The sequence below is a fragment of the Mandrillus leucophaeus genome, unplaced genomic scaffold (genome assembly GCF_000951045.1).
Source record: "Mandrillus leucophaeus isolate KB7577 unplaced genomic scaffold, Mleu.le_1.0 Scaffold99, whole genome shotgun sequence".
Classification (NCBI taxonomy): domain Eukaryota; kingdom Metazoa; phylum Chordata; class Mammalia; order Primates; family Cercopithecidae; genus Mandrillus; species Mandrillus leucophaeus.
In genome coordinates, this window is record NW_012110807.1 from 598673 (window position 1) to 625872 (window position 27200).

General features: G+C 46.1%; 1 protein-coding gene across 1 annotated transcript in view; it reads right to left on the reverse strand.

Moving 5' to 3' along the window:
- The window catches only part of ABL1 (ABL proto-oncogene 1, non-receptor tyrosine kinase), a 204233-nt gene that overhangs the window by 11165 nt on the left and 165868 nt on the right, over positions 1-27200 (reverse strand). Inside the window, exons 2-7 of the mRNA XM_011971147.1 lie at positions 22948-23121; positions 22089-22384; positions 13487-13759; positions 4440-4524; positions 3617-3794; positions 1607-1791 (exon numbers count right to left, since the gene is read on the reverse strand). Coding sequence (XP_011826537.1) covers positions 1607-1791; positions 3617-3794; positions 4440-4524; positions 13487-13759; positions 22089-22384; positions 22948-23121 — 1191 coding nt within the window. The remainder of the gene's footprint in view (positions 1-1606; positions 1792-3616; positions 3795-4439; positions 4525-13486; positions 13760-22088; positions 22385-22947; positions 23122-27200) is intronic.

The window sequence follows — 27200 nt, forward strand, 5'->3', positions numbered from 1 at the left end:
ATCACGAGGTCAGGAGATCGAGACCATCCTGGCTAACACGGTGAAACCCCGTCTCTACTAAAAAATACAAAAAACTAGCCGGCCGAGGTGGCGGACACCTGTAGTCCCAGCTACTTGGGAGGCTGAGGCAGGAGAATGGCGTAAACCCGGGATGTGGAGCTTGCAGTGAGCTGAGATCGCACCACTGCACTCCAGCCTGGGCGACAGAGCGAGACTCCATCTCAAAAAAAAAAAAAAAAAAGAACTGGTAAATAAAACCAAAGAAGCAAGAATTGATCCTGCTCTTCCTATATGAACTGTACCACTGAGTAACCAAAGAGATGAGGAACCGTTTCTCCTCATATAAGTATTCCACTGACAACTGAATAGGAATGACAGAATTAGAGAATTCCCATCTGGCAACACCTAGGAAACTATTGGATCTAGGCACTGTATATCAATAACTGCTAAAAATTACTCAAAAAAATTTTAAAAAGATAGAAAATCAAGCATTTTGGGGCCGGGCGCAGTGGCTCACAGCTGTATCCCAGCACTCTGGGAGACCGAGGTGGGCAGATCACAAGGTCAGGAGTTCGAGACCATCCTGGCCAACATGGTAAAACCCCTGCCTCTACTAAAAATGCAAAAATTAGTCAGGGGTGGTGGCAGGCACCTGTAGTCCCAGCTACTCAGGAGGCTGAGGCAGGAGAATCACTTGAAACCGGAAGGCAGAGGTTGCAGCGAGCCGAGATTGTGCTACTATACTCCAGCCTGGGCAACAAGAGCGAAACTCCGTCTCAAAAAACAAAACAAAACAAAAACAAAAACAAAAAGAAAGAAAATCAAGCATTTTATGTCTACTGATGGAAGGGCACACCATCTCTTCTGATCCACTCTTATTAAAAGAAAAACAGTCAAACCTGAATGTGATGAGGCTGTCCAGATTCAGCCACCCTTAACTAGGAATACGGAAGCCAGAGGAACATTAAATCACACCATTGGAGACAATGGGCAAAACTCAGAACATAAGAAACTCTGCGGAACAAATGATGGTTTCTTCAATAAACAAACAGCAAGAGAAATAAAGACACGGAGAGGGGGCTCACAGAGGAGACTGTTTTAACAGAGAGATCAGCAGATACACTGTGCACCATATTTGGACCTCAGGCCAAAGGTTTAAAAAAAAAAAAAAAAAAGGTGGCTGGGTGCAGTGGCTAACACCTGTAATCCCAGCACTTTGGGAGGCCAAGGCAGGTGGATCACCTGAGGTCAGGAGTTCTAGACCAGCCTGGCCAACATGGTGAAACCCCATCTCTACTAAAAATACCAAAAATTAGCTGGGCGTGGTGACGGGCGCCTATAATCCCAGCTACTCAAGACACTGAGGCAGGAGAATTGCTTGAACCTGGGAGGCAGAGGCTGCAGTGAGCCAAGATTGTACCACTGCACTCCAGCCTGGGTGACAGAGTGAGACTCCCTCTCAAAAAAACAAAAAGAAAGGAAGAGCAAGAAAAAAAGGGGAAAAAAAAAGGGAAGAGCAAGAAAGAGGCAGAAAAAAAAAAAAAAAACAAAAAAAAAACCCTCCCGTAGCCAGGAAGGACCACTTCAGTGCAGCAGCAACCCTTACCCCAGACGTCGGACTTGATGGAGAACTTGTTGTAGGCCAGGCTCTCGGGTGCAGTCCATTTGATGGGGAACTTGGCTCCGGCATGGGCTGTGTAGGTGTCCCCTGTCATCAACCTGCTCAGGCCAAAATCAGCTACCTTCACCAAGTGGTTCTCCCCTACCAGGCAGTTTCGGGCAGCAAGATCTCTAAGAAAGAAAAATGTTCACCCATGAGAGCTCCTGGCCAACTTTCCACTTCACAAATCCACCACTGTTGAGCAAAGCTGCAATGCTGACAATGGGAAGATTGAGTCCAGTGCCCTGGAAATTTGTATTAATGCCCACTGCAATTAACACAGTGCCAGCCTCCTAGCAAACACACCTTGAGATAGATCCCAACATGGCAAGAGGCTGGTGCTGGGAGCGGGCTTCCTGGCCCCATGACCTGGAGCAAGTTAATTACCTTGGGACTCAGTTACCTCATCCGTAAAATGAAGACGATAATAATGGCACCCACCTCTTAGGGCTGCTGTGAGTGTAATTAATTAATATGCTAAATGCTTTGATTGATGTGTCGAGAATATTAAGTGCAGTTATTGCTACTCTATGCCAGGCACAGAGACAAACACTTAGCCCAGTCTTTGATTGCAAGAAACTTCTATCAGAGTGCATCTCCACTTGTCCTATCCAGACTTGATGGGACAAAATAAAACAAAGCCCATGACATTCTTTACCCAAACTGTGTTTCCTACTTCCCTCTTTCTTCCTGATGTGTACCCAAATGTATCCTAAAAACTCTCTCCTGTATAATCTGTTTCCTCTCACTTCCTGATTCTCCCAGGGAGGTAGGAGTCTAATCTTTGGTTCATGAACATTAACCATGAAATCACAAGGCAAGCGGGAAGAGGGGAATGACAGGAGGCAGCAGCTTGAGGCGATGGTGCACGAGATAGCCTGATCGTCAGCAACGAGAGTGAAATTAAATACAGAAGAGTTGTGCCTAAGAGGATTTTGGTAAAGCATTTTAAGTTCGCTTGAATGAAGAAGGAACAGACCTGGCCGTGCCAAGCAAACCAGAAGTCAAGCAATCTCAATTTGCAGCATCAGAGGGTTCACTTTCCTGAAAACCAGGGGTATCTGGATCAGGCTCTCGTGGAGCATAGAAAATCTGTCTTACAAGGAGCCGCCAGCATTTCACACATGCTACCCTTATTCCTTGCTATGAAATCTCATGTAGAGGTTTCATACTTGAGCTAATTGGGAAGGAAAGGTCACAGTGGTGGTGTGGAGAACATCTCATATAAAAGATGCCAGCAAAGCCCATCAGGCACTGTCCTGCACAGGCTGTCGCTTTGCTAGGAAGCCATTTCCACTAGCAAAGAATTTGAAGACCGAGATAATTGTGGCACATTTGAAGGTCAAAACACTTCAGGGTTTAAAACAGCAAAGATGCTTAATTTAGACCTCCATATATACAATTCTGACAATTGTGGAAACATCCCTGAACCCGAGGACAGCAAGTGGAGAAAGAAAAGATAATAAAGAGAAAGCAGGAAAAAAAACCACACACACTAAAAAACAAAAGCCATGTACTGGTTGTTCCCATGAGTTTGTGTAAAAGCAATGCCAGCGGCTCCCAGGAAGAGGCCATTACTGATGGACACTGGCCGCGGAGGAACAATGAGCACTCTCTTTCAGAGGGGCTGTGATTATTAGGAAGGACGCCTTTTATGAACTTCATTTAATATTCCACTTAGCCCAAAATGGTTCAAAAATGAAATATTTCTTACTCCGGGGATTAGCTGCTCCACTGGTCCAGGTCTAGGCCTGGCTGAATTTAGGCCTGGACACATGCCCAAAGCTGGCTTTGCCAGGAGCCTAGTGTTTGCCTTTGTTCCAAGGTCCAATGTGTTGCCAGCACTGAGGTTAGAAGCTGTACCCTGAGACCTCCAAGGCTGGGGCTTTTTATAAAAGGCTGCCCGGTTCCACGCCCTGCGACTCCGTGGTGCAGGCTGCCTGGCCAGACCCCTACCTGTGGATGAAGTTTTTCTTCTCCAGGTACTCCATGGCTGACGAGATCTGAGTGGCCATGTACAGTAGCACCACGGCGTTCACTTCCTGCCGGTTGCACTCCCTCAGGTAGTCCAGCAGGTTCCCGTAGGTCATGAATTCGGTGATGATATAGAACGGGGGCTCCCGGGTGCAGACCCCTGCCAACAAGACACCAAGGACTTCAGCACATGGCTCCACTCCCGACTGAACAAACAACTGTCTAAAGAAAAAGCCTTCTGAAGGATACTGACTCTGCTTCTAAGTCCTGGGCCCAACTTCCAACATGGTCCCAAGCACCTGTGTCCTGAGACTGTGCTCATGTGGGAGGGACATGGCCAGCCTCTTTTCGTCTTCTCAAGCCAGTGAACTTGAATTTACACAGGGAGAGGCTGCCACAGAATTCAGAAGCAGACCTGGCCCTACCTCAAATGATCTTCACCACCATCAGTTTAGCCCCAAATGGTTATGTCTGATGGTTATATGTCTACTCACAGAATCACTTCAGTGAAAAAACTCTGGAAAATGCCCAAGTTTCAGAAACTAATTTCAGATTTGCATTTGACTGCTTTTATGTATCCACTTAAAATAATCACATTCTCTCTCTCATACATACATGTGCGTACGTGCACACACGCACACACCCATCCCATACAGGCCTCATTTTACTGGCGGCTGAACGTCAGCAGAGCACAAGCGTTCCAATGAGTTTCATGCAGTGAGCCGCCTGTGCTTCTTCTCCAGCACCTGTGTCACCCTGGAGGTGTGGCGTGAGACCCTCTCTTCACAGCCCCAGGCTTACTCACCAAGGAGCTGCACCAGGTTAGGGTGTTTGATCTCTTTCATGACTGCAGCTTCTTTCAAGAACTCTTCCACCTCCATGGTGTCCTCCTGCAGAAGGAAAAAACGAGGGTGAAATTATTTCAGGAAGTGCTTTTCAGTGGGTAAGTACTGGAATGGTTAACGCAAAATGGAGCTTCAGTGCACACTTGTCCTGGGCTGCCTTTTGTGACAGCCACATTGTTGCAGACAGGTTCCATGATAGCTGAACGGCAACCTGATGGCACAAAGAATTTTCCCCTTTGGGGACAAACTTTTCAATTCTCCCCCAGGGCAACAGGGCAAAGCTGGCTTGCATGTACAGACAACCTGCTTCTGGTGCCTGCTAGGCAGGCCACATGTGCTTCCCCACCTCTTGGAGTTCGTGGTGGCGTGGGAGAGCTATACAGGCAAACACCACAGACGTGGCACTCTTTCCCCGGGGAACCTGGTTTCCAAGGGGTGCTAACACACTCACCCTAGAAAACATCACCTGAAGAATCTGAAATGCACCTGATTTAAGGGAAGAGACCCTGATGACAAGAAAGAGATATTGCATCACAAAGAACGAAGTCTCGAAGTATGGTAGCAACAGAGGATGTTGAACTGTTCTGGCACGTGGTGGTGGGCTCTTAATGAAGCAGTCATCGCTGTCTGTCAGGTCAATTACTCAAAGTCTAAAATCATCCTCACCAGCAGCTCCCCTACCAACAAATTCACAACGATCATCAGTACATGTCACATTTTAACAAGTCCACAGTATCTAAATGCCAAGGGGGAGAAAAAGATAGGAGCATGGGCCCAGCACAGACAGGCCGTGACTTCTACAGCTCCTCTCATCTTTTCAGTCTGGGGTCAAGTCTGAAGTGCCGTGGCACTGAGCCCTGGGGAGAGCCCATCACACAGAGCCTTGACCTTGGCCTACATCACTAAGCCTCTTTTTGACTTAAAAAATGCTACTGTCCACCGAGCCAACCATCAGAACAAGAAGCAGGTGGGTGTTAAATGATATGGTCTGTTTGCTGCGAAAACCTGGCTACAAAGGCCAAGAGAGGAAGCGAGATGCCTCCAAGTTTCAACAGAGTTTGGAGAGAAAGACTGTGCAGCGAAACAGAGTGAATGGCTTAAAAATTAGGCTACCCAAAGAGGAAGGCTTGATCAACTTTCTGTTAAACGTAGAACCTTATATGTTCTGGCCCCTTTGGGAGAACACAGTGTCCTGACGGTCCTGCTTGCTGTGGCTGCCCCAGTTCCCCACCCTGCTGTGGAGGAGGCTTCCAGAGGACGGGCCAACCTTTACTTACAGCCTTCTTGCTTTGGCCAATCCTGTTTACAAGTGAAGCGTGACCAATGAGGCTATGTGTCAGCCCATTATCTCTTAGCTCAGGGCTCCGAGAGGCTGAAACTTGGAAACAATTTATTGCTCTTTAAAAATGGTGAGCTGCTCTTAATGTCAATTAAACCTCGTTGGTAGTCACTGTGCCAAGCTGTCCGAGGGGGAAAGAGCTCACCCCTGCCGCCACCCCATTGGCCGTTTAATTCTTCCGAGCCCTCTCTGCTCCGTAACATGCTCAGCAGACCATGTGGTTTTTGGCACGGAGTGCTTTGATTTACCAGGGTGACATGCTAATGTCAAAGGCTGGACAGCGAACGCCTGCCAGCATCCGGGGATTCAATGCTGCTCATGTACAGGACTGGGGCTTTAAGAATCTTGCTTGATCAACAATATGGTTACAAAGTAGCTCTCAAAGGAAGCTTTCTAAACAAGTGGGGTTTCTCTTTTTTGAAGACCACATAATAAACCACACACAATGAAATCATTTCATAAATATAATTTGCTTTTATAGCTACTGACCCTCTTCTAAAAGACCAAGTAATAATCTTGACAGGCATGTACATGCAAAAGGAACATGGCTTTCAAAGGCAGCCCTCTTCTCATCTGTCTCTCTTTTCTCTCTTACATACACAAAAACACACACGGGAGGAAAGTACAAATAATTCCTTTTCTTACAGAAAAATCAATGTGAATTTGTCTCCCCCTGCTGGAATCAGACCTTGTTCAATTTATAATTTTAACTATTAACAACAGCAGCCGCATGCAGTGGCTCACACATATAATCTCAACACTTTGGGAGGCCAAGGTGGATCACCTGAGTTCAGAACCAACCTGGTCAACATGTTGAAACCCCATCTCTACTAAAAATAAAAAAATTAACCAGGCATGGTGGCGCATGCCTGTAGTTCCAGCTACTTGGGAGGCTGAGGCAGGGGAATCACTTGAATTCGGGAGGATGAGGTTGCAGTGAGCTGAGATTGCACCACTGCACTTCAGCGTGCAGGACAGAGTGAGACTTCACCTCAAAATAGAAAACCAAAACAACAACAACAACAACAACAAAACAGCCTACGTTTGTAGTTGTGTTAAACTGGAAATATCCTGATGCAATTCTGTGACATTCCTTTACTTTCATTAAAAAATTTCCTATCGTTTTGTTGAAGAGAATTCTCTTTATATAGTAAAATAAAACTAACTTGGATGAATGAGGGTGAAGGAAACACTTTGAGTGAAAGCTATGAATTTTCAGCCTGCCCTCTTCTGTGCTTGTTAGGGAGGGAGATGAGTCAACTGGCCTCTCTTTGCATGGACTGACTGGGCTGGCTCAGATGCAAATGAACATTCTGGGTGGTATGGCAGAGTGGTTAGGAGAATGACTTGTGAATTATACTGACTTCGCTCTGCTGCTGTGTGACCATGGTAAGTTACTCAACCCCTCTGAGTCTGTTTTCTCATCTGCACAACAGAGAGAATGTCAGTATCTCCCTTGTGCACAGAGTGCCAAGAGCAGTTCCTGGAATGCGGCCAGCATTCACTCAGCGGTGCTTGCTTTTATTACTAGTAAGGCAGTTTATCTCTATTCCTGAGTAGACAGAACAGACAGCTCATAGAAAACAAAAGGCTGGTTCTTTAATGAATATTACGGTTGTTTGTCTTCTCACAGATGCATTCTCCTAGACTCAACATCTCACAGGTATTTCTTTTTTTTTTTTTTTGAGATGGAGTCTCACTCTGGCCCAGACTGGAGGGCAGTGGCACCATCTCAGCTCACTGCAAGCTCCACCTGTTGGATTCACATCATTCTCCTGCCTTAGCCTCCCGTGTAGCTGGGACTACAGGCGCCCACCACCACACCCAGCTAATTTTTTTTGTATTTTTAGTAGAGACGGGTTTTCACCATGTTAGCCAAGATGGTCTTGATCTCCTGACCTTGTGATTCGCCTGCCTCGGCCTCCCAGAGTGCTGGGATTACAGGTGTGAGCCTCCACGCCCAGCCCTCACAGGTATTTTCTAATCAGTTTCCTCCTTTTTGCTCACCCTCAAGCATAGGTATTCTACAGCATGAAAAAGAGCACTGTTTTTAGAAATGGCTTGGCCTCTCTGGGAGGCCAAGGCAGGCAGATCACTTGAGGCCAGGAGTTCGAGACCAGCCTGGCCACATGGTGAAACCACGTCTCTACTAAAAATGCAAAAATTAGCTGGGTATGGTGGCAGGAGCCTGTAATGCCAGCTACTGGGGAGGCTCGGGCAGGAGAATTACTTGAACCCGGGAGGACGTTGCAAGGAACCGAGATCACGCCACTGCACTCCAGCCTGAGCAACTGGGTGAAACTCTGTCTGGGGGGGGGGGGGAAGAAATGGCTTGGCCTTCCAGCAGTTTCTGTGTAGCAGGCTCTCAATGTCTCGCTCTCAGCAGGGATCCCTCTCCCTGAGCAGGGCCATTATCTACTGATAGATCAGTTTCCACATCTGTTTCTGGTTAACCAAATGCTAGGTGAGAGAGGTTACAGGCACAGTGAAACACCACAGGGATTATCCCTATTTCCAATATTCCTTCACCCATCAGATGAATCAGGATCAACATGGCTAAAAACACTGAAGAGACTGCCGGGTGCCGTGGCTCACGCCTGTAATCCCAGCACTCTGGGAGACCAAGCAGGGCAGATCACGAGGTCAGGAGATCGAGACCATCCTGGCTAACACAGTGAAACCTCACCTCTACTAAAAGTACAAAAAATTAGCCGGGCATGGTGGCAGGCACCTGTAGTCCCAGCTACTTGGGAGGCTGAGGCAGGAGAATTGCTTGAACCTGGGAGGCGGAGCTTGCAGTGAGCTGAGATGGCGCCACTGTACTCCAGCTTGGGCGAGAGGCCAAGACTCCGTCTCAAAAAAAAAAAAAGAACAAAAACAAAACACTGGACAGAGTTAGACTGAGGAAGGCAGTTCATACTCCAGACGTGGGACTTGAAGCTCGAGAGGAAAGCCCAAGAGAGACCACCTCGCAGAGGAGCCCCCAGAACTCATCTCCCTGGCCAGAGGAGAACCCACTGCAAGGAATGCCTGTCTTTCAAGAGTAAATGCAACCTGGCAACAGCAGGCTCTGAGCTGCATGGCCTCTCTCCCTATGCGTGGCCCTCCTTGTGCAGCCAGAGAGCCACTGCGTACAACTGCCAAGCGTACGACTGCCCTTCTTCTCGGCTTCTTTCTGGAGCTCCCCAAGTGACACCCATTTCCTGGGAGAAATAAAACCGAAACACACTGTGCTGGGTGGAGGAAACGTGCACTCTCTCAACACCACTGGGGAGTGCAAATTGATGACACAAACTCCTTGGAAGGTACTCTGGCAGTATGGTCAAGGCCATACATGCACATGGTCCCTGATCCGGTAGTTTCAGGAAGCTGACCCACCAGGACAGTTTAACATACATGCAAATGAGGGGAATCCCTGTGCTGCTGTTTAGAGGAGGGCAAAATACTGGAAATAAGACAAAGGCCCACTGAAAGTTGGTACATGTTAAAATATATCCATACAAAAACAAGACAACCTTATGTGTATCGATAAGGAACAACTGCCAAAACACATGATGTGACAACAGAAGACAGAGATCTGTCTGTCACATATGCGGACTTAGGAAAGACACAGAACTCGAGGGCGGGATAACTTATTCAAAAAAATACATGCTGTACATTATTTTCCACCGTTTAGTAAATTTGTCAGTTAGCTCATGAGTCAAGCTAAATGCCACAGCTCAATCACCAGTGGTCTTTTCCAAATTCTATTACTTAGAGAACTGATTCACAGAAAAAAAAAAAGACACTGATGTACAAACTCCGAATACAGCTCATTTAAAAATTCCTGGCTCATAGCTGGGCACAGGGGCACAAGTCTGTGATCCCTGCTACTCAGGAGGCTGAGGTGGGAGGACTGCTTGAGCCAGGAGTTGGAGGCCAGCTGGGCAACATAGTGAGACCCCATCCCCCACCTCAAAAAAATTAGGGCTTCTTGCACTTGACTGTTGGTTTTCTTAAGCACATCCTCCCTTTAACACAGATAGCAAGACTATGTCCTGCCCAATACTGTCAAAATTCAAGGGTGCAGTTCCCAATGAGCCTTTGTTGTAATTCCAGTTTCCCATCTGCAGGGGTCAGCCTAGTGTCCTCCTTTTTTCCTGTTCTCTTCCCTCTTCCTTCTGCCTGAAAGGTACATGACCCAAGGCTGTTTTACTTGTTCACTATGGAGTCATGGTTAAAAGTAGGCCCTTGCTCCCCCTGCTGGCAAAGGAGGACTCCGGCTCTGTCCTTGGAGAAGCCAGCCATAGGAAACAGGCTGGATGGGAGGAGGGTGGGGGAAAACATTTTTTTTTTTTAAAGGCATAACTGTGGCTTATGTACATTTTTTACGGTGTTCGAGAAATAAGAACCTGGGTTCAATTTAAAACAAAGAAGAGCTGAGCTCTCGAGTTGAGTGCCCGGTTCAAATCCTGATGCTGCCACTTCTGGCTGTGTGATGCCAGGTCAGTCACTTAACCTCTCTCTCTTCCATTTTCTCAGCATTAAAATGTTGATACAGGGTGAATGTCCCTTAACTGAAAGGCCTGGGACTACAAGTGTTTCAGAGCTTGGATCTTTGCAGATTTGGGGATTGCCGCACTGTATTACCAGATGAACACCCCAAATTTGAAAACCCAAAATCTGAAATGTTCCAATATGCATTTCCTCTGAGCTGCATGCTGGTGCTCAAAAAGTTTTGGATTTGGGAGCATTTAGGATTTTGGATTTTGGGAGCATTTAGGATTTTGGATTTTAGGGTTCAGGATGCTCAACCTGGAAGGATCTTAAGGTTGTGAGGATTCAATGAGATGCAACGTGTAGTAAGCACAGAGGCCTCTGCCAGGCACACAGTAAGGGAACGATGAAAGCTGAACATTAGCTGCTGCCATGATTTAGAATCCACTCCAGGATTTCAGCTTTTTTTTTTTTTTTTTTGGAGACAAGGTCTCACTCTGCTGCCCAGACAGGAATGCAGTGGCGCTATGACAGCTCACTACAGCCTCAACCTCCCGGGCTCAGGTAATCCTCCCATGTCAGCCTCCCATGTCCTAGCCTGTAGCTCGGAATACAGACGTACCACCAGGCTTGGCTAATTTTTTTGGTATTTTTTGTACAGGCAGAGTTTTGTCATGTTGCCCAGGCTGGTCTTGAACTCCTGGGCTCAAGCAATCCACCAGCCTTGGCCTTCCAAAGTGCTGGGATTACAGGTGTAAGCCACCGTGCCCGGCAATTTCAGCTTCTATAGCAAAGGTAAATGCCCAATATTTACACCAATCTTATTTGGCAAACAGGCAACATACTGCAGGGCCATCTGCGCATGGCCGGGAGGAAGGAGGGCTGATTTATTTAGCAGTTGCTTAGTACCGTATTTTCAGTTAACACACCTCCAGAAAGGGACATACTGCCTTTTGCCTAATTAGATACCACTCCAGGTGAATGCCCACAGAAATCCACGCAATGACATCCTGTAATTCTTTACCACCTGTGAGATCGTAAGTTAATTAGGCTCTTGGGAAAAATTATTAGAAGTATAATTAAAAGCAGAGTAACATATTATTAGTAAAGCACAGTCTGAAAGGCACCCACTTTAGATTGAGTGATATATAAGAAACCCACCCCCCAAACCACTGGGGGTACCTATTGGGTACTCCAATAGGTACCCTCCTCTGGAGTGTCCTTCAGTTGTTCAGAAAACAATGCCACAGCATCATCTACTGGAGTAGCATTTCCTCAAATGTCACGTTGTACAACCTGATCTTGGAAGTTTTCAGACAAGCCTTTACTGGTTGAAATCTAGTGTATTTTGCACTTTGAACCTTCCTTCGTTTTACAAATCCTGGTAAAAGTGTGCTGAAATCTAGGCCTTTCTCAGTTTGCTGACCCAGTCAAGGCCCCATTTTTTGGGTCTGCTCTTCAACCCTGTGCAACCCAAGGAGCTGGGGCACCTGCACAGCCCCCCAGTCCCTCCTTTATTCACCCCCTGGTGGTGTCCCGAGAACTGCTGCGCTGCAATTCTTGCTTCTACTACCTGGACCACGCCATGCCTCAGGTGAAGAACTCGGTCCCATTCATTTTCTAATCCCAGTGTTGAGTCCAGGAACCGTCAAATAGAAATGAGGAACTTGATAAATATTTATTCAATTAAGAAAAAGTCCAGGGCCGGGCGTAGTGGCTTATGCCTATAATCCCAGCACTCTGGGAGGCCACGGTAGGCAGATCACTTGAGGTCAGGAGTTCAAGACTGGCCTGGCCAACAGAGTGAAACCCTGTCTCTACTAAAAATACAAAAATTAACTGGGCGTGGTGGCAGGTGCCTGTAATCCCAGCTACTCATGAGGCTGAGGAAGGAGAATTGCTTAAACCTGGGGGGCAGAGGTTGCAGTGAGCTGAGATCATGCCACTGCACTCCAACCCAGGCAACAGAGTAAGACTCTGTCTCAAAAAGAAAGAGAAAAGAAAAGAAAAGAGTCCTATCTAAGAAATATCCAGGGTCCTTAAGGTAACCCAAACCATGCCCCCACCCCAGTGCCAGTCCTGCCCAAAGACAGGCACGAGTTGAATAAGAGATCAGGGAGCCACCTTGTGATCTCTTCTCTAAAGCAGCCACTTTATACCAGCCAGAAATCATACTTCCCATTTCACTATGTCTTTGGGTGAAGGCATCAGGTCAGTCAGAAAGTCCCTAAAAGGCAGGCATGTGGCTGCAACCAGTCTCAATGTGTGCACCTGACTTCTGAGACGTGTACAAATTAAGCTCTATTTTTCCCAGAGGATGTTTCGGTTCTCTTCTAATAGCTCTAAAAAGGGGCTCCCTCTGTTGATTTCTGTGCACAGGTCAAGGTAATCAAAGTTCATTTAAAACAAGTGGAAATAATGTAAGTCAACACTAGGGGACACCCTCGCCACAGGAAAAAGCCTGGAACACATTTTGAAGAACGCAGAGGGCTGAAAATGAAAACTTCTTTCCCTTGGCGTCCTAAGGTTTTCAAAGAACTTCAAAAGAAGAAAAAAACCTGCCTGGAAACTACAAACACTATTCATTAGTGGAGAGGTAAAGTCCCAGTTAACAAGAAAGACCAGACTATCTGAGCTGGTAAAAATCGAGTTTCCTGGACGCCTTTCTAGCGGGGGCACGTCCACCTCTGCCTGCAGGAGTCTCGGCAGCTGCAGAACTGGAACCCACTGGGGATGCCCAGGGCACCTGCCTTCCAAATCAGCCAACAAAAATCCACAGAAAAGTCAAATGCATTTTGGTTAAATCTTTCAAAACTCAGAGATCTTTTTTTCCTCCTTAACTCTCAGTAGGAAGTGATCTCTATGCCGCACGAACAGCATGGAAATCCACGGCTTTAAAAGAATCTTGCCATAGAATGAGAAAACTTCTCCAAATGACTAATCTTTTTACACCAAAACCCCTCCGTGCTTGTCAGCTCTCACTATATGTGGAAACACACTCGGACTATGAGAATGATTCCACTCCTACAAAGACACAAGGATGATGTAAGACGGAAAAGTCATTTCTGTGGCACCAATGAAGCCCTCGGACAGCAGGTGGGAGGTAGGCTTCCAGGCAGATGCATCGCCTAATGCCAGTAGACACCTTGCCCCCGCCAAGTACCCTGGGCGGCCCCGGCGGTCCCAGCCTACCTTCAAGGTCTTCACAGCCACAGTCAGGCTGTATTTCTTCCACACACCCTCGTACACCTCCCCGTACTGGCCCCCGCCCAGCTTGTGCTTCATGGTGATGTCCGTGCGTTCCATCTCCCACTTGTCGTAGTTGGGGGAGACACCATAGACGGTGGGCTTGTTGCGCTTGGGGGCTGGATAATGGAGCGTGGTGATGAGCCCGTCGGCCACTGTCGAATGATGATGAACCAACTCGGCCAGGGTGTTGAAGCGGCTCTCGGAGGAGACGTAGAGCTGAAGGAAACAGGGAACAGCCTTCAGCCCACAGAGACAAGCAAGCTCAAAGAGCTCACGTGAGCCAGTTTGGCTAAGCCTTAATTTACTGCACAGCAAAACCTCACATAAGCAGCTCTCCACACAGGACAGAGTGTTTAGAAGACCACTGCTGCTGTCTTTCTCTATGAGTGCTCTAAGTTACTTGCTCAAGCAGAAAGGCACAATAAAGGGCCTCAGGGCCTCTGTACCTGCTGCTGCTCCCTCTGCCTGAAATCTCCCAACCCCTCATCTTCCATGCCCAGTTCTTGCTTCCCGTTCCAAGGCCAGTTTTAATGTCCGTGAAGTCTTCCCCAACCATCCAATCTAAAGTCATCATGCGGCACAGGTCATCCTACCACCTGTCTTACTTCTCAGCAATGGACCCACCACTAGCTCATAATTTCCTGTTTATCTGCTTAATTACTGTCTGTCTCCACCTAATAGCATGGAAGCTTCATGAAAGCAGAGCCTTAAGCTGTTTTCATTCCAATGTTGAGTACAGGAAATCAACATGTAGTAAGTACTCAATAAACAACTGTTGATTAAATTAACACACAGTAGAACTTGGTGGGTAGCTGCTGGTAGGAAAAGCAAAGAATTTATTTAATTTATAATTTAAAAGGGATAAACCTAGAATGAAATAGTGATCAGAAGATGAAAACCACTAAACACATCCAACACGAGGAAGCAAAAGGAAGGATTTACAACACATGAGCATTCAGTCCTCGTGTGAGAGCCACAGCAGGTGAGGACCTAGGGTCAAACCCTCCATGTAGAGTTTGCATCTGGACACAACAGAGATGGAGAGGAAGGAGAAGGAGCAGGCTGGCAGAAAGCAACAATGCAGGGGGTGCCAGCTACCTGTTTTCTTCTCTTTTCATTGGTGTGGCAAGGGAATACTTCCTTACCAAAAACAATTCCACATGAAAATCCACATAAAACATCTGGACTCCAGACACATAACTGAATCTACTGGCTTGCTCAGGGCAGCCACCCTTCACTGAAGGTGGAAAGAAGACTTAAAATCACGACTAGGCGTTCAGAAGACTTGCCCAAACTGCAAAGACGTGGGAAGAAGGAACAGATTTGGGACAGTGGTAATGCTTAGGACGTGAGGGACAAAAGGGAACAGGATCAGGCTTCAGCTGTAACTGTAATATCTTTTTTTTTTTTTGGAAATGGAGTCTCGCCGTGTAGCCCAGGCTAGAGTGCAATGGCACGATCTCGGCCCACTGCAACCTCTGCCTCCCGGGTTCAAGCGATTCTCCTGCCTCAGCCTCCTGAGTAGCTGGGACGACAGATGCCCACCACCACGCCCGGCTAATTTTTTGTAATTTTAGTAGAGACAGGGTTTCGCCGTGTTAGCCAGGATGGTCTCAATCTCCTGACCTCGTGATCTGCCTGCCTCGGCCTCCCAAAGTGCTGGGATTACAGGCGTGAGCCAGTGCGCCCTACTACAACTGTAGTATCTTATTACTTAAAAAAAAAGAAAAGGGAAGAAAAAGCCTGAAATACACGCAGCAAGGCCAAGGCCTTTGGCTGTGGGTTATGTCAGGCACCATTACTGTATGTCTGTAATAGTAAATAAGAAAAATGTTTTTAAAAGAAGGTAGCAAAGAAATATGCAAATTAGTCCCACTGACAACCCTCAAGAAGGTAAAAAGGATTTGTCAATAGGAAGGTTTCTCTTTCTTTTGTTTTGCTTGGGGAGATAACACAAGTGAATTCCAAAAACTTTGGCAAGCCACAGGGACACACTTTGGGGTTACAATCTTTTGGTAACAATCTTACTAAAATAAAATTCTGAGAAACGCAACACTTGTCCAGAAAGACAAGGAACTTGCTCCTAGTGTAAGGACTGTGGCCTGGGGACACACTGGCTTATCCCTCTGCAAGACAGGGCCTCTGAATGGCAAGACTTTATAGGACATGGTGGCCCCACTTTTATTCTTGAGAGCACAGACGAGAAGAAGCCTCTGAGTGAACTGCTCTAAGGACAGACCATGAGTCACGCTCAGACCCGCGAACGTGCGCACAGGAATGCATCGGGGAGCGGAAGTCGGCACTGCTGAGGACTGCCGTTAGCCTCATACTCACACAGCGACATACTCACTCTCTTCAGTATTAGTCACCAACACAAGTGCTGTACACAAAGAAAATGGAGCGGGACTTGGGGTCAGCTCCCAATCCCTGACCCTCTGGAAGAGTCTGTCAGCTGTCCAATTAATTCACTGCAGGTGGCAAGTGCTCCAACCCCCGTTCTCAGGTTAGCTCCGCTGATGGTGTGCTCCCTACCAAGGAGTCTAGAGAGGTGAGAAAAGCCATTCCAAGACACTTCTGGAATCAGAGCACCACTCCCACCTTGGAAATCACTGGCACAGTACAGGGTCAAAGAGCCCGTGTGGCCTGCTGGGCTCCAGGGCAGGGCACCTGGGAGCAAGTCTCATTATCCTTCTCTCCTGTCGGAGCAGGAAGCACAGGCCTCAAAGGATTGCTCCCCAACTGGCGGATCTGGTTCCTTCACTCCAGCGTGGAATGCTAATGGCTCCCCTAAGTCCTAGTTTATGCAGAATTTCTTGGGCTCATTTGATTCCCCCATTGGCTACTGTGTTAGAGATTTCAGTTACAGGAGGTTTCACTGAATGGCCCAACTTTATCCTTTTCAATAATTAAATTTACAGACCTTGTGACTTAGTTCATTTTTCAACATAAAACTTACATACTGATACTTCCTAAATATTAAAACCATTCTCCCTCAAAGGCACTGCATATTCGGTTCACAGCCATCTTCCCCGTGTCCCACTAACAGTCAAGGCTGGTGCTTGCTCCTGATTAGTTCTAGGTTTTGAGCAGCATTTGTTGGGGAACTGTGTGATCATCAGGAATTCATGGCATGTTCAGGGAAGAAAGTAAAGTCAGTGTCATGAATGCCATGTCATTATGCTATGCATCTGGTTCCATTAACACTCAAGTGCTCAGCCAGGGCTGCTGCCTCTTCCTAATCATGCATGAACCTGAAGGATAGGACTTGTCAAAGAAACTCTTAGAAACAGCGTTTTGCTGGGAGCAGTGGCTCGTACCTGTAATCCCAGCACTTTGGGAGGCCAAGGCGGGCAGATCACAAGGTCAGGTGTTCAAAACCAGCCTGGCCGACATGGTGAAACCCCATCTCTACTAAAAATACAAAAATTAGCCGGGCATGGTGGTGGGCACCTGCAGTCTCAGCTACTTGAGAGGCTGAGGCAGGAGAATCGCTTGAACCTGGGAGGCAGAGGTTGCAGTGAGTCAAGACCATGCCACTGCACTCCAGCCTGGGTGACACAGTGAGGCTCTGTCTCAAAAAAAAAAAAAAAAAAAAAGAAACAGTGTTTCTTCTGACAGCCACACTGACAGGCTAACAGAGCTTAGACTGTGCAACCTTTGGCTGCCTTGGGCCCAGGAGTCCCACCTCAGACATACTGTTTACCAGCTGCTCAGCCAGGAAGCAAGTTCCCCCGAGAGCTGCTCAGACACCAGCAGGAAGGCAAGCCTTGCAGTACAAAAGAACGGTCCAAAGCTCCTTCACTGGAATAGGTGAGCCATGTGCTCAGCTTTTCACCAGGAGGCCTATGCCTGCTGAGCCACTGTCAGGGAGGGTAAACCTTAAACATCCAAGAGGCTGTGTAAATGGTCCCTTCCTGCCACTCGGCTGAAGCTTAGGGCCCTGGATCTGTCACTTCAGCAGACCATGAAAACAAATGTCAACTGGGCAAATTTCTTTCAAGAAAAGGAAAGACTCTATTAAGGACTAGAAGGAATTGAGGAACGTGACAGGGACATCTCACAGAAGTCAATGAGGTGTGGACAAAAACATTCAGAACTAAGAACTTTAGGCAGGAGGTGGTGAAGAAAAATCAATCTTCAATTCTGCTATGTCGACGGAGGGTTACAACTTTGGGAAAGTATCAGAAAAATGACAATCAAATCCCAGGGTATCCAAAGAGTTTTGAGACTGTCTAGGCTCCTAGGAAATGGCAATGGCTCAGTTTAGTACTGGCCCCTTCAAGAGTCCAGCTCATAACTCCCAGTCCCCAACTCTGAGCCCCGAGCTGGTGGTCCTGGGCTGACTGATGAGCCACAAGGGCTGCTGAAAAGCTCAGAACATGAGAAGAGAGGCAAATAAGAGCCAATAAGGAGGAAGCAGAAAGAAATCCTTGGGGGCCTTATAGAAGAATCTTCTAAATTCAGTTGTTTTCTGAAGATGAACTAATTTAAAAATAAGAACCAAACTTACTCAACCCCAGCCTATTCCTCCTATCAGTCTTAACTTTTCCCCTTAGAAATCCAAAAAGGATTGCATCAAAGTTCTGCTATGTGAGCAGCATTTTTCAGCGGCGAGCCACGTGGTCACACACATAGCTGTGGGAGCTCCCTCTAATGATGTTCACTCATTCCAGCGATACGATCCCACCCAGCACACGCTCCTCGAGTGCGGCCCTCACAGGAAGGAACCTCCGCAGAAGGTCTGCTGGATGACGCTGTGGGCTCAGAAGTCCCCAGGTGCCCAAACAGCTGATAGGAGAGTCTTTGCCGGAGGGGAGAGAGGAGGCAAGACGCCAAGGAAAGTGTGATGTGTTGCCCAGTGGCGGACATTGCCTAGTCAGATGAGCTCCCTGTGCTCTACCTGGAATGAAACAAACCCACCTGGCACATACTAGCTTTTAGACAGAGGCCTCTTAGGCAGATTCTCCTTCTTTGGATGAATCTCAAATTCTGCAAATCACGTATCCCATATGCAGGTCTTTCCTTGCCCCTTTGAACAGTATTTTATAACAACCCCTAGCTAATGAGCTGTCACACTAGATCATGCCTGCCTGCATCTGTTCCAAGGTTGCTGATTAAACAGCTCTAGGGAAAAGAAACCATTATCTCGTTCAGTGCAAACCTCAAGTGATTATCTTGGTGCAGCATGACTTGCCTTGGATAGATAGCACAGATGCGAAGCAAGCTGTCTGCTGCAGAAAATCACCTCCTATGGGTGGTGCACCCTGGTGTTCTGATTCACTAGAAAGGTACCCTTGTGGTCTGAAGGCTCTTTCAAAGGGCGCAATGCCCTGAAGTACATCCCTCAGAATGGAAGGACACAGCTCCACCTCCGGGATAAGAACAATAACCCAAAAAGCAAGCTGACAGGCCCATGTCTAGTCACACATGGACAACAGGCTCTGTTGTCCGACATACACACTGCGGCGTTGGTACTAAAGAATTCTGCAGTGGTGGAAAGCATCAGATATGGGCAACAGGACTTCAGCCAGAAGACTTTGGGATGTGAAGAAAAATAAGAAAATTTAAAAAGGAAGTATATGTACATTCACATGGTACAAGTGAATGTGTGAAGACAGCCAAAAAAAAAAAAAAAGTTAAAAAGCTAAGTGGGGACTAGCCTATCAGATACCACAACACAGTATAAAGCTACAGCAATTACAAGTTTGGTACTGGCATACAGATAGACAGAACAATGGAAGAGAACAGAGAGGTCAACAGGCCTAGATACACATATACACTTGGTATATTTCTAACATGTAGGAAAAAGATGAATTTATTAAATGGCATAAAGATGACTCAAAATATGCCACATGCATATTCAACATAATGAGATGCCAGTCTTTGCCAGTCAGAGTGACAAAGATGTTTTTACATATCTAATAATAAACTGTTGGTGTGGGTTAAGGGGAAACAAGCCCTTTTGTGGATTGTTCGTGGGAGAACAAATTTGTACAATTTCTATAGAGGGTGACTTGGCAATGCACATAACCTTCAATCAGTTCTAAGGACTTATCTACATACACTTACACCACACACAAAGAAGCACGCGCAGCACATTTTCAAACCAGGCCGTGGGCCGCTAGTCAGTCTATGAAATAAATTTAGTGGATTACAACCAGAATTTTTTAAAAAATGAAACAGAACAGAATGAAATACAAAATCAGAGTGCATTACACACAGTAAAGGTGGGTAAGACTTTATGAAACTTTTGTTATATTTTGAGGGCTGGGTGGTGATATAAAATGAGTTTTTCTTATAGCAGACCCAGATTTTTAAAAAGGTTTGAAAGTCACCTCATATCAGCATTATTTATAATAACTAAAGATTAGAAGCAACCTAAAAGTCAACCAGCAGGGGACTACTGAAATAAGTGACAGTCCATCCACGGTACATAGTCACTGGTAAGATGAGGCAGCTCTAAACTTGTTGCCATAAAACAATCTCGAAGATGTATTATCACACGGGAGAAGCACGATGCAGAACAGCCTGGAGCATGCATCATTTGTGTGCCTTTTTGAATATAAACATCCATATAAACATCTATATACCATCCATCTATGTCCAGGTAACTCTGGAAGGAACTAGTAACAGTGCTTGCCTCTGTGCAGGAAAAGTGAATTAAGAGACGACTACTTTTTTTTTTTTTTTTGAGACGGAGTCTCGCTCTGTCGCCCAGGCTGGAGTGCAGTGGCTGGATCTCAGCTCACTGCAAACTCCGCCTCCCGGGTTTACGCCATTCTCCTGCCTCAGCCTCCCAAGTAGCTGGCACTACAGGGGCCCGCCACTTCGCCCGGCTAGTTTTTTGTATTTTTTTTAGTAGAGACGGGATTTCAACCTGTTTTTTTTTTTTTTTTTAGTAGAGACGGGGTTTCACCGTGTTAGCCAGGATGGTCTCGATCTCCTGACCTCGTGATCCGCCCATCTCGGCCTCCCAAAGTGCTGGGATTACAGGCTTGAGCCACCATGCCCGGCAGACGACTACTTTTTACTGTAATTCATCTTGTTCTTTTGAATTTTTGTAACCACATACATGCATTACATACTATTAAAAAAAATACAGACTGGGCGCAGTGGCTCATGCCTGTAATCCCAGCATTTTGGGAGGCCAAGGAGGGCAGAGCTCTGCTTGAGCTCAAGAGTTTGAGACTAACCTGGGCAACATGGCGAGACCCTGTCTCTACTGAACATACAAAAACAGCTGGGCACGGTGGCTCATGCCTGTAATCTCAGTACTCTGGGATGCTGAGGCAGGTGGATCACCTGAGGTCAGGAGTTCGAGACCAGCCTGACCAACATGGTGAAACCCTGTCTCTACTAAAAATACAAAATTATCTAGGCGTGGTGGCATATGCCTGTAATCCCAGCTACTTAGTAGGCTGAGGCAGGAGAAGTGCCTGAACCCGGGAGGCAGAGGTTGCAGTGAGCCGAGATCGCACCATTGTACTCCAAACTGGGCAATGAGAGCGAAAATGCCATCTCAAAACAAACAAACAAACAACAGCTGGGTGTGGTGGTGTGTGCCTGTGGTCCCAACTACTGAGGAGGCCAAGGTGGGAGGATCACTTGAGCACGGGAAGCAGAGGCTGCAGTGAGCCAAGTTCGCACCACTGTACTCCAGCCTGGGTGACAGAGTAAGACTCTATCTCAAAAAAAAAAAAACAACGAAAAACAAACATACACCATCCGGACCACACCAATCCACCTATCTACACTGTACCTCAACTACAGCCTGGTGCAATAGAGCAGACTGTGGGGATCCAAGCCTATTCCATCAATGTCTCACTACATTGATATCGGCAAGATTTCTTTATGCCTCCCTTTCTGCAAAGATGCAGGTATTACAGCAATACCTCAGTCAATGTTAACTCCTCCCTTCTCTTTATGGACTCTGAAGGACTATTTATATGAAGACCACAAAATCACATATGCCACCTCCCTTACAACAATACGCTTTGGGTTTGGTAAGCTGTGGGTCTGATCCTGGTTTTCACTGAAAACTGCATGTGTATATGCATGTACGTCCACACACCTCTCCATGAATGTGTTCATCTGCAGGAAGAAGCCCACATGCCAGGCTTCTGTGGGGGAGGGGATATTAAAGTGGTCTTTCGCTCTGGGAAAGCTAATCTATTATTTGAATTTTTCTAATTGAGGATGATTACTATCATTATAAAATATATCTTTTTTTAAGGAAGAATCTTATTGTAAAAAGTGTGTCCAAAACCCAACAGATATTCCTCCTATTTTAAGTAACTTGCTAACAACAAAACTCTAGCAAGACAGTAAGAGAATCATACTGGGCCCAGGAACTTGTAATATCACGGAACCAATCCTCAATAAAGCGTCTTCATAAGGCTAACAGAATGACTCCTACTGTTTACTTGAAAGATTCTTTAAACATCTTCCTGGTTGAGCTTTCCTGCAATAATTTATCAATCCGACACCAGGACCTCTGGGTTCCCCTGCCCCAGGCCCATCAGCCCCCCTGCCAAGGGTCCCCTACCTTGCCATCAGAAGCAGTGTTGATCCTGTAATGGTACACCCTCCCTTCGTATCTCAGCGAGATGGACCTCTGGCCAGGACTGCTCTCACTCTCCCGCACCAAGAAGCTGCCATTGATCCCGCTGCTCAGCAGATACTCAGCGGCATTGCGGGACACAGGCCCATGGTACCAGGAGTGTTTCTCCAGACTGTTGACTGGCGTGATGTAGTTGCTTGGGACCCAGCCTTGGCCATTTTTGGTTTGGGCTTCACACCATTCCCCATTGTGATTATAGCCTAAGACCCGGAGCTTTTCACCTTAGAAGAAAGGAACCAAATCAGACATATCAGCTCTGGAAACCAGCTTCATTCTTTTTCATTGATTCTTGTGTAACTACTAGAGATTTCCAAATTCCTAAATACCAATTTCATTTTAACAAGTCTACTTAAAGATATGCATTTATAAGTGTATGAGAATACACATTTATATCTGAAGCTTCCTGTTTGTACGGAACAGATAGGTAAGTATATAGCCTCAGTTTTTATAATCAATTATGTTTATTCAAGTGCTCTGTTCCTAATATAACAACATTTTAGGGAAATAATGCTTTTTCTTAGGGGAAAAATTGCATTCAGTATTTTGTTCAGCTGTCCTTTTCAGTATAAAACACAGGGCAAGTTCTGTTTTTGCTCAGGGCTATTGTACAAGAACTCCTCTAAGGAGAGGCGACTCCCTTAGAAACACGCAGTTGTTGTTTTGGATATCCCTGCATTCCAGATTTCAAAGCTGCTCCTTCAGTGAGCAAAGGGTGGCAGGTCAAGCCGCAGTTCCCGGATCTCTGTTTCCTGCAGCCACCACTAGCTGCCCACAACCCTTTTACCTTTAGTTATGCTTAGAGTGTTATCTCCACTGGCCACAAAATCATACAGTGCAACGAAAAGGTTGGGGTCATTTTCACTGGGTCCAGCGAGAAGGTTTTCCTTGGAGTTCCAACGAGCGGCTTCACTCAGACCCTGAGGCTCAAAGTCGGATGCTACTGGCCGCTGAAGGGCTTCTGGAAGAGAAAGGGGGGAACAGAAAAAAGAAAAAGCAAGAGAAAATCGGGAGAAAAAATTACTTTTATTTTCAGAAGCAAAAATATTTATGTTTCCAACATTATACATCCCTAATTTATTTCATTTATTAACATCTATACATACTATTATTATTAAGGTGGTTTTAAAAAAAATCTTCCTTTACTAAATCTTGTGGAAAACATTAAGTATTTTCATTCCAAGGCGGTAATTATTGTTCCCCAATAGTTTGAGCTTTTAAAATTCATTGATTCAATGTAAGTTTAGTCAAATTAAAACAGTCTATCCACATATGCGTTTCCCTTTGCTTAAAATATGCAGTGAAAGTTTCTTGTTTTAGCCGGGCACGGTGGCTTACGCCCGTAATCCCAGCACTTTGGGAGGCCAAGCTGGGCGGATCACCAGAGGTCAGGAGTTTGAGACCAACTTGACCAACATGGTGAAACCCCGTCTTCATTAGCTATACAAAAATTAGTTGGGCATGGTGGCGCGTGCCTATAGTCCCAGCTACCCGTGAGGAAGGAGAACCGCTTGAACCCAGGAGGTGGAGGTTGCAGTGAGCAGAGATTGTGCCACTGCACTCCAGCCTGGGTAACGAGAAAGTCCGTCTTAAAATAAAAAGAAAGAAAGGAAAAAAAAAAGAGGCCAGGCGTGGTGGCTCACGCCTGTCATCCCAGCACTTTGGGAGGCCGAGGTGGGCGGATCATGAGGTCAGGAGATCCAACATGATGAAACCCCGTCTCTACTAAAAATACAAAAATTAGCCGGGCATGGTGGCAGGTGCCTGTAGTCCCAGCTACTTAGGAGGCTGAGGCAGGAACTGCTTGAACCCGGGAGGCGGAGTTTGCAGTGAGCTGAGATCGCGCCACTGCACTCCAGCCTGGGCGACAGAGTGAGACTCCATCTCAAAAAAAGAAAAAAAGAAAAAATAAATAAATAAGAAAAATCAAATTGTGCAGAAGGGCTTAATATGAAAGATAAATACTTCCTATCCCAGTCCTCTCTGCTCCCAGAGGCAGAGCTGTTTTTTTGGTGATCACCCCCACCTCTCTTAAGTATCAGCTGGAGCCCTATTCTCAGCAACAGACACACACCTTCACTGCTTGTTCTTCCAGCTAGCACAGTGTCTCTGAAGGACTTACTTCACAAGACAAGGCTATTAACATCCTACCCAACCTTCCAGCTTTCTTGCCCCCACGGCCACCCTCAAATATGATCTTCTGTACATTTCTTTTTACCTTGTGTAAATTATTATTACAGAATAGAAAAAACTGTTACTAAACTCTTCCATGTTTTGTCTGAAACAGATTCTAAAAGTTGGAAATCAATCAACAGCTCTTAAATTAGAAAATGTGTGAATATTATTCATTACAGGGTCAAATAGGTTATTATTTGTTTCTGAAGTTTCTTCTTGTCTTTTTTATTTTTAACAGGGCTGAAACGCTCCAGAATTTTTTTGTGCTAAAGACAATGTGTAGACGGGTTCTTGCAAACCAGCAAATCAAATCACCTAAAGTAGATCTTAACAGTTTAAGACCATTGTGGAGTGAAATCCAAATTACTCATTTAAGGAACTACAATTTAAAAATCACTAACTGGGCCGGGTACAGTGCCTCACACCTATAACCTTACAACACTGGGAGGCCGAGGTGGGCAGACTGCCTAAGCTCAGGAGTTCGAAACCAACATGGGTAACATGGTGAAATCCTGTCGCTACTAAAATAGAAAAAACTAGCCGGGCATGGCGGCAGGTGCCTGTAGTCCCAGCTACTCAGGAGGCTGAGGCAGGAGAATCGCTTGAGCCCAGGAGGCAGAGGTTGCAGTGAGCTGAGATCTCGTCTCTGCACTCCAGCCTGCAGACACAGCGAGACTTCGTCTCCAGCTGGGAGACAGAGTAAGACTCCATCTCAAAAATAAATAAATAAACAAACAAACAAACAAATAATAAAAATAAAAATCATTAACTGAAGTAAACCGTCAGGAACTGTTTCTATGAAAGAGTAAATCCCAAATAATGTCATTATGATGTTTAGTAATTTTTATGATCTTAAATAGAGAGGCCCGGTGTGGTGGTTCAGGCCTGTAATCCCAGTACTTTCGGAGGCTAAGGTGGGCAGATTACCTGAGGTCAGGAGCTCAAGACAAGCCTGGCCAACATGGCGAAACCCCATCTCTACTAAAAATACAAAAATTAGCCGGGCAAAAATACAAAAATTAGTGGTGGGTGCCTGTAATCCCAGCTACTCAGGAGACTGAGGCAGGAGAATTGCTTGAACCGGAGAGGTGAGGCTGCAGCGAGCAGAGATTGCGCCACTGCACTCCAGCCTGGGCAATGGAGTAAGACTCCGTCCCCTCCCCCGCCCAAAAAAAAAGAAAGAAAAGACAAAGAGAGAGGAACACTATAATTTGAAAAGAAGTTAAAGATCTACCAGATGCTTGAGCCAAACACAAATGGTAACAAAATTATGTTTTAGTTTTCCTTCTCTATGGATTTAGAGGATCCTCACACATTCTTTCCTGGGTAATAACACCATCTCAGGGGTGGGCCTGATTCTGAATTCTCTTTAAAAAAAAAAAAAAAAAAAAAAGAACCCACCTGAGAGACTAGCCTAAACTTCTGGAAATATGACCAGAGAACTTTCAGAAATGGATGTGCTCTAAAATATCTCTTTAGGATAAACCAACAGAACATAAATCATAAAGGTCTTCAAGTCTAGCTTCTGTACTACTAACTGAAGTCAACCTTCAGGAACTCTTTCTCTGAAAGGATAACTCCCAAAATTACATTATTATAACATTTGGTAATTTTTCTGAATGGTGGGGGCAATGATAATTTCAAACAACAGAGTCCTGCAATACTGCCATCTCCTAGAGTGTGGAAGAAGCTTAGTCATACGTTAGGTCCCCTTTCTCGAGTATTTACATTGGCTCTAAAAGTACACCTAGCGCCATCACTATTACGGATTATCAATTTTATTAAAATATGTGATCCCCAAGGTCAGGAGATCGAGACCATCCTGGCTAACACAGTGAAACCCTGTCTCTACTAAAAATACAAAAAAATCAGTCAGGCATGAAGGCAGGCGCCTATAGTCCCAGCTACTTGGGAGGCTGAGGCAGAATGGCGTGAACCCAGGAGGTGGAGCTTGCAGTGAGCCGAGATCGTACCACTGCACTCCAGCCTGGGTGACACTGCTAGCCTCCGAGACTCTGTCTCAAAAAAAAAAAAAAAAGTGATCCCCACCCCCATCTAGTGTATGCTGGTTTGGTAGTCTTGACTGTAGGGCTAAAGGCTGGTTTGGTAGTCTTTGGCTGTAGGGCTAAAGACTGTCCTTTGAAATGTAGGTATGTGGGGCTGGGCGTGGTGGCTCATGCCTGTTATCCCAGCACTTTGGGACGCCAAGGCAGGCAGATCACCTGAGGTCAGGAGTTTGAGACCAGGCTGGCCAACACAGCGAAACCCTGTCTCTACCAAAAATACAAAAATTAGCTGGGCGTGGTGGTACACACCTATAGCCCCAACTACTCAGGATGTTGAGGCACGAGAATCGCTTGAACACAGCAGGCAGAGGTTGTAGTAAGCTGAGATCATGCTACTGCACTCCAGCCGGGGCAACAGAGTGAGGCTCTGTTTCAAAAAATAAATAAACAGAATGAAATGTGGACATGTGATTAGAGCTTGATGTTTTCTTCTGTAAATCTCCCTATAATGAATGTATCATCTCACTTCCAGCTTCAATTTTCTACAGATGGAGGGAGAACTTAGAGACATTCACTATGCATTCCCACTGTCGAAGCTTTCTAGATTTCTGTAATCCATTCCAGAATTACTACACCTAATTCTGTAGTAATTTTTAAAAGTTATCTTCCTGGCCGAGCACGGTGGCTCACGCCTGTAATCCCAGCACTTTGGGAGGCCGAGGCTGGTGGATCACAAGGTCAGGAGATCGAGACCATCCTGGATAACACAGTGAAACCCTGTCTCTACTAAAAATACAAAAAATTAGCCGGGCATGGTGGCGGGCGCCTGTAGTCCCAGCTACTCGGGAGGCTGAGGCAG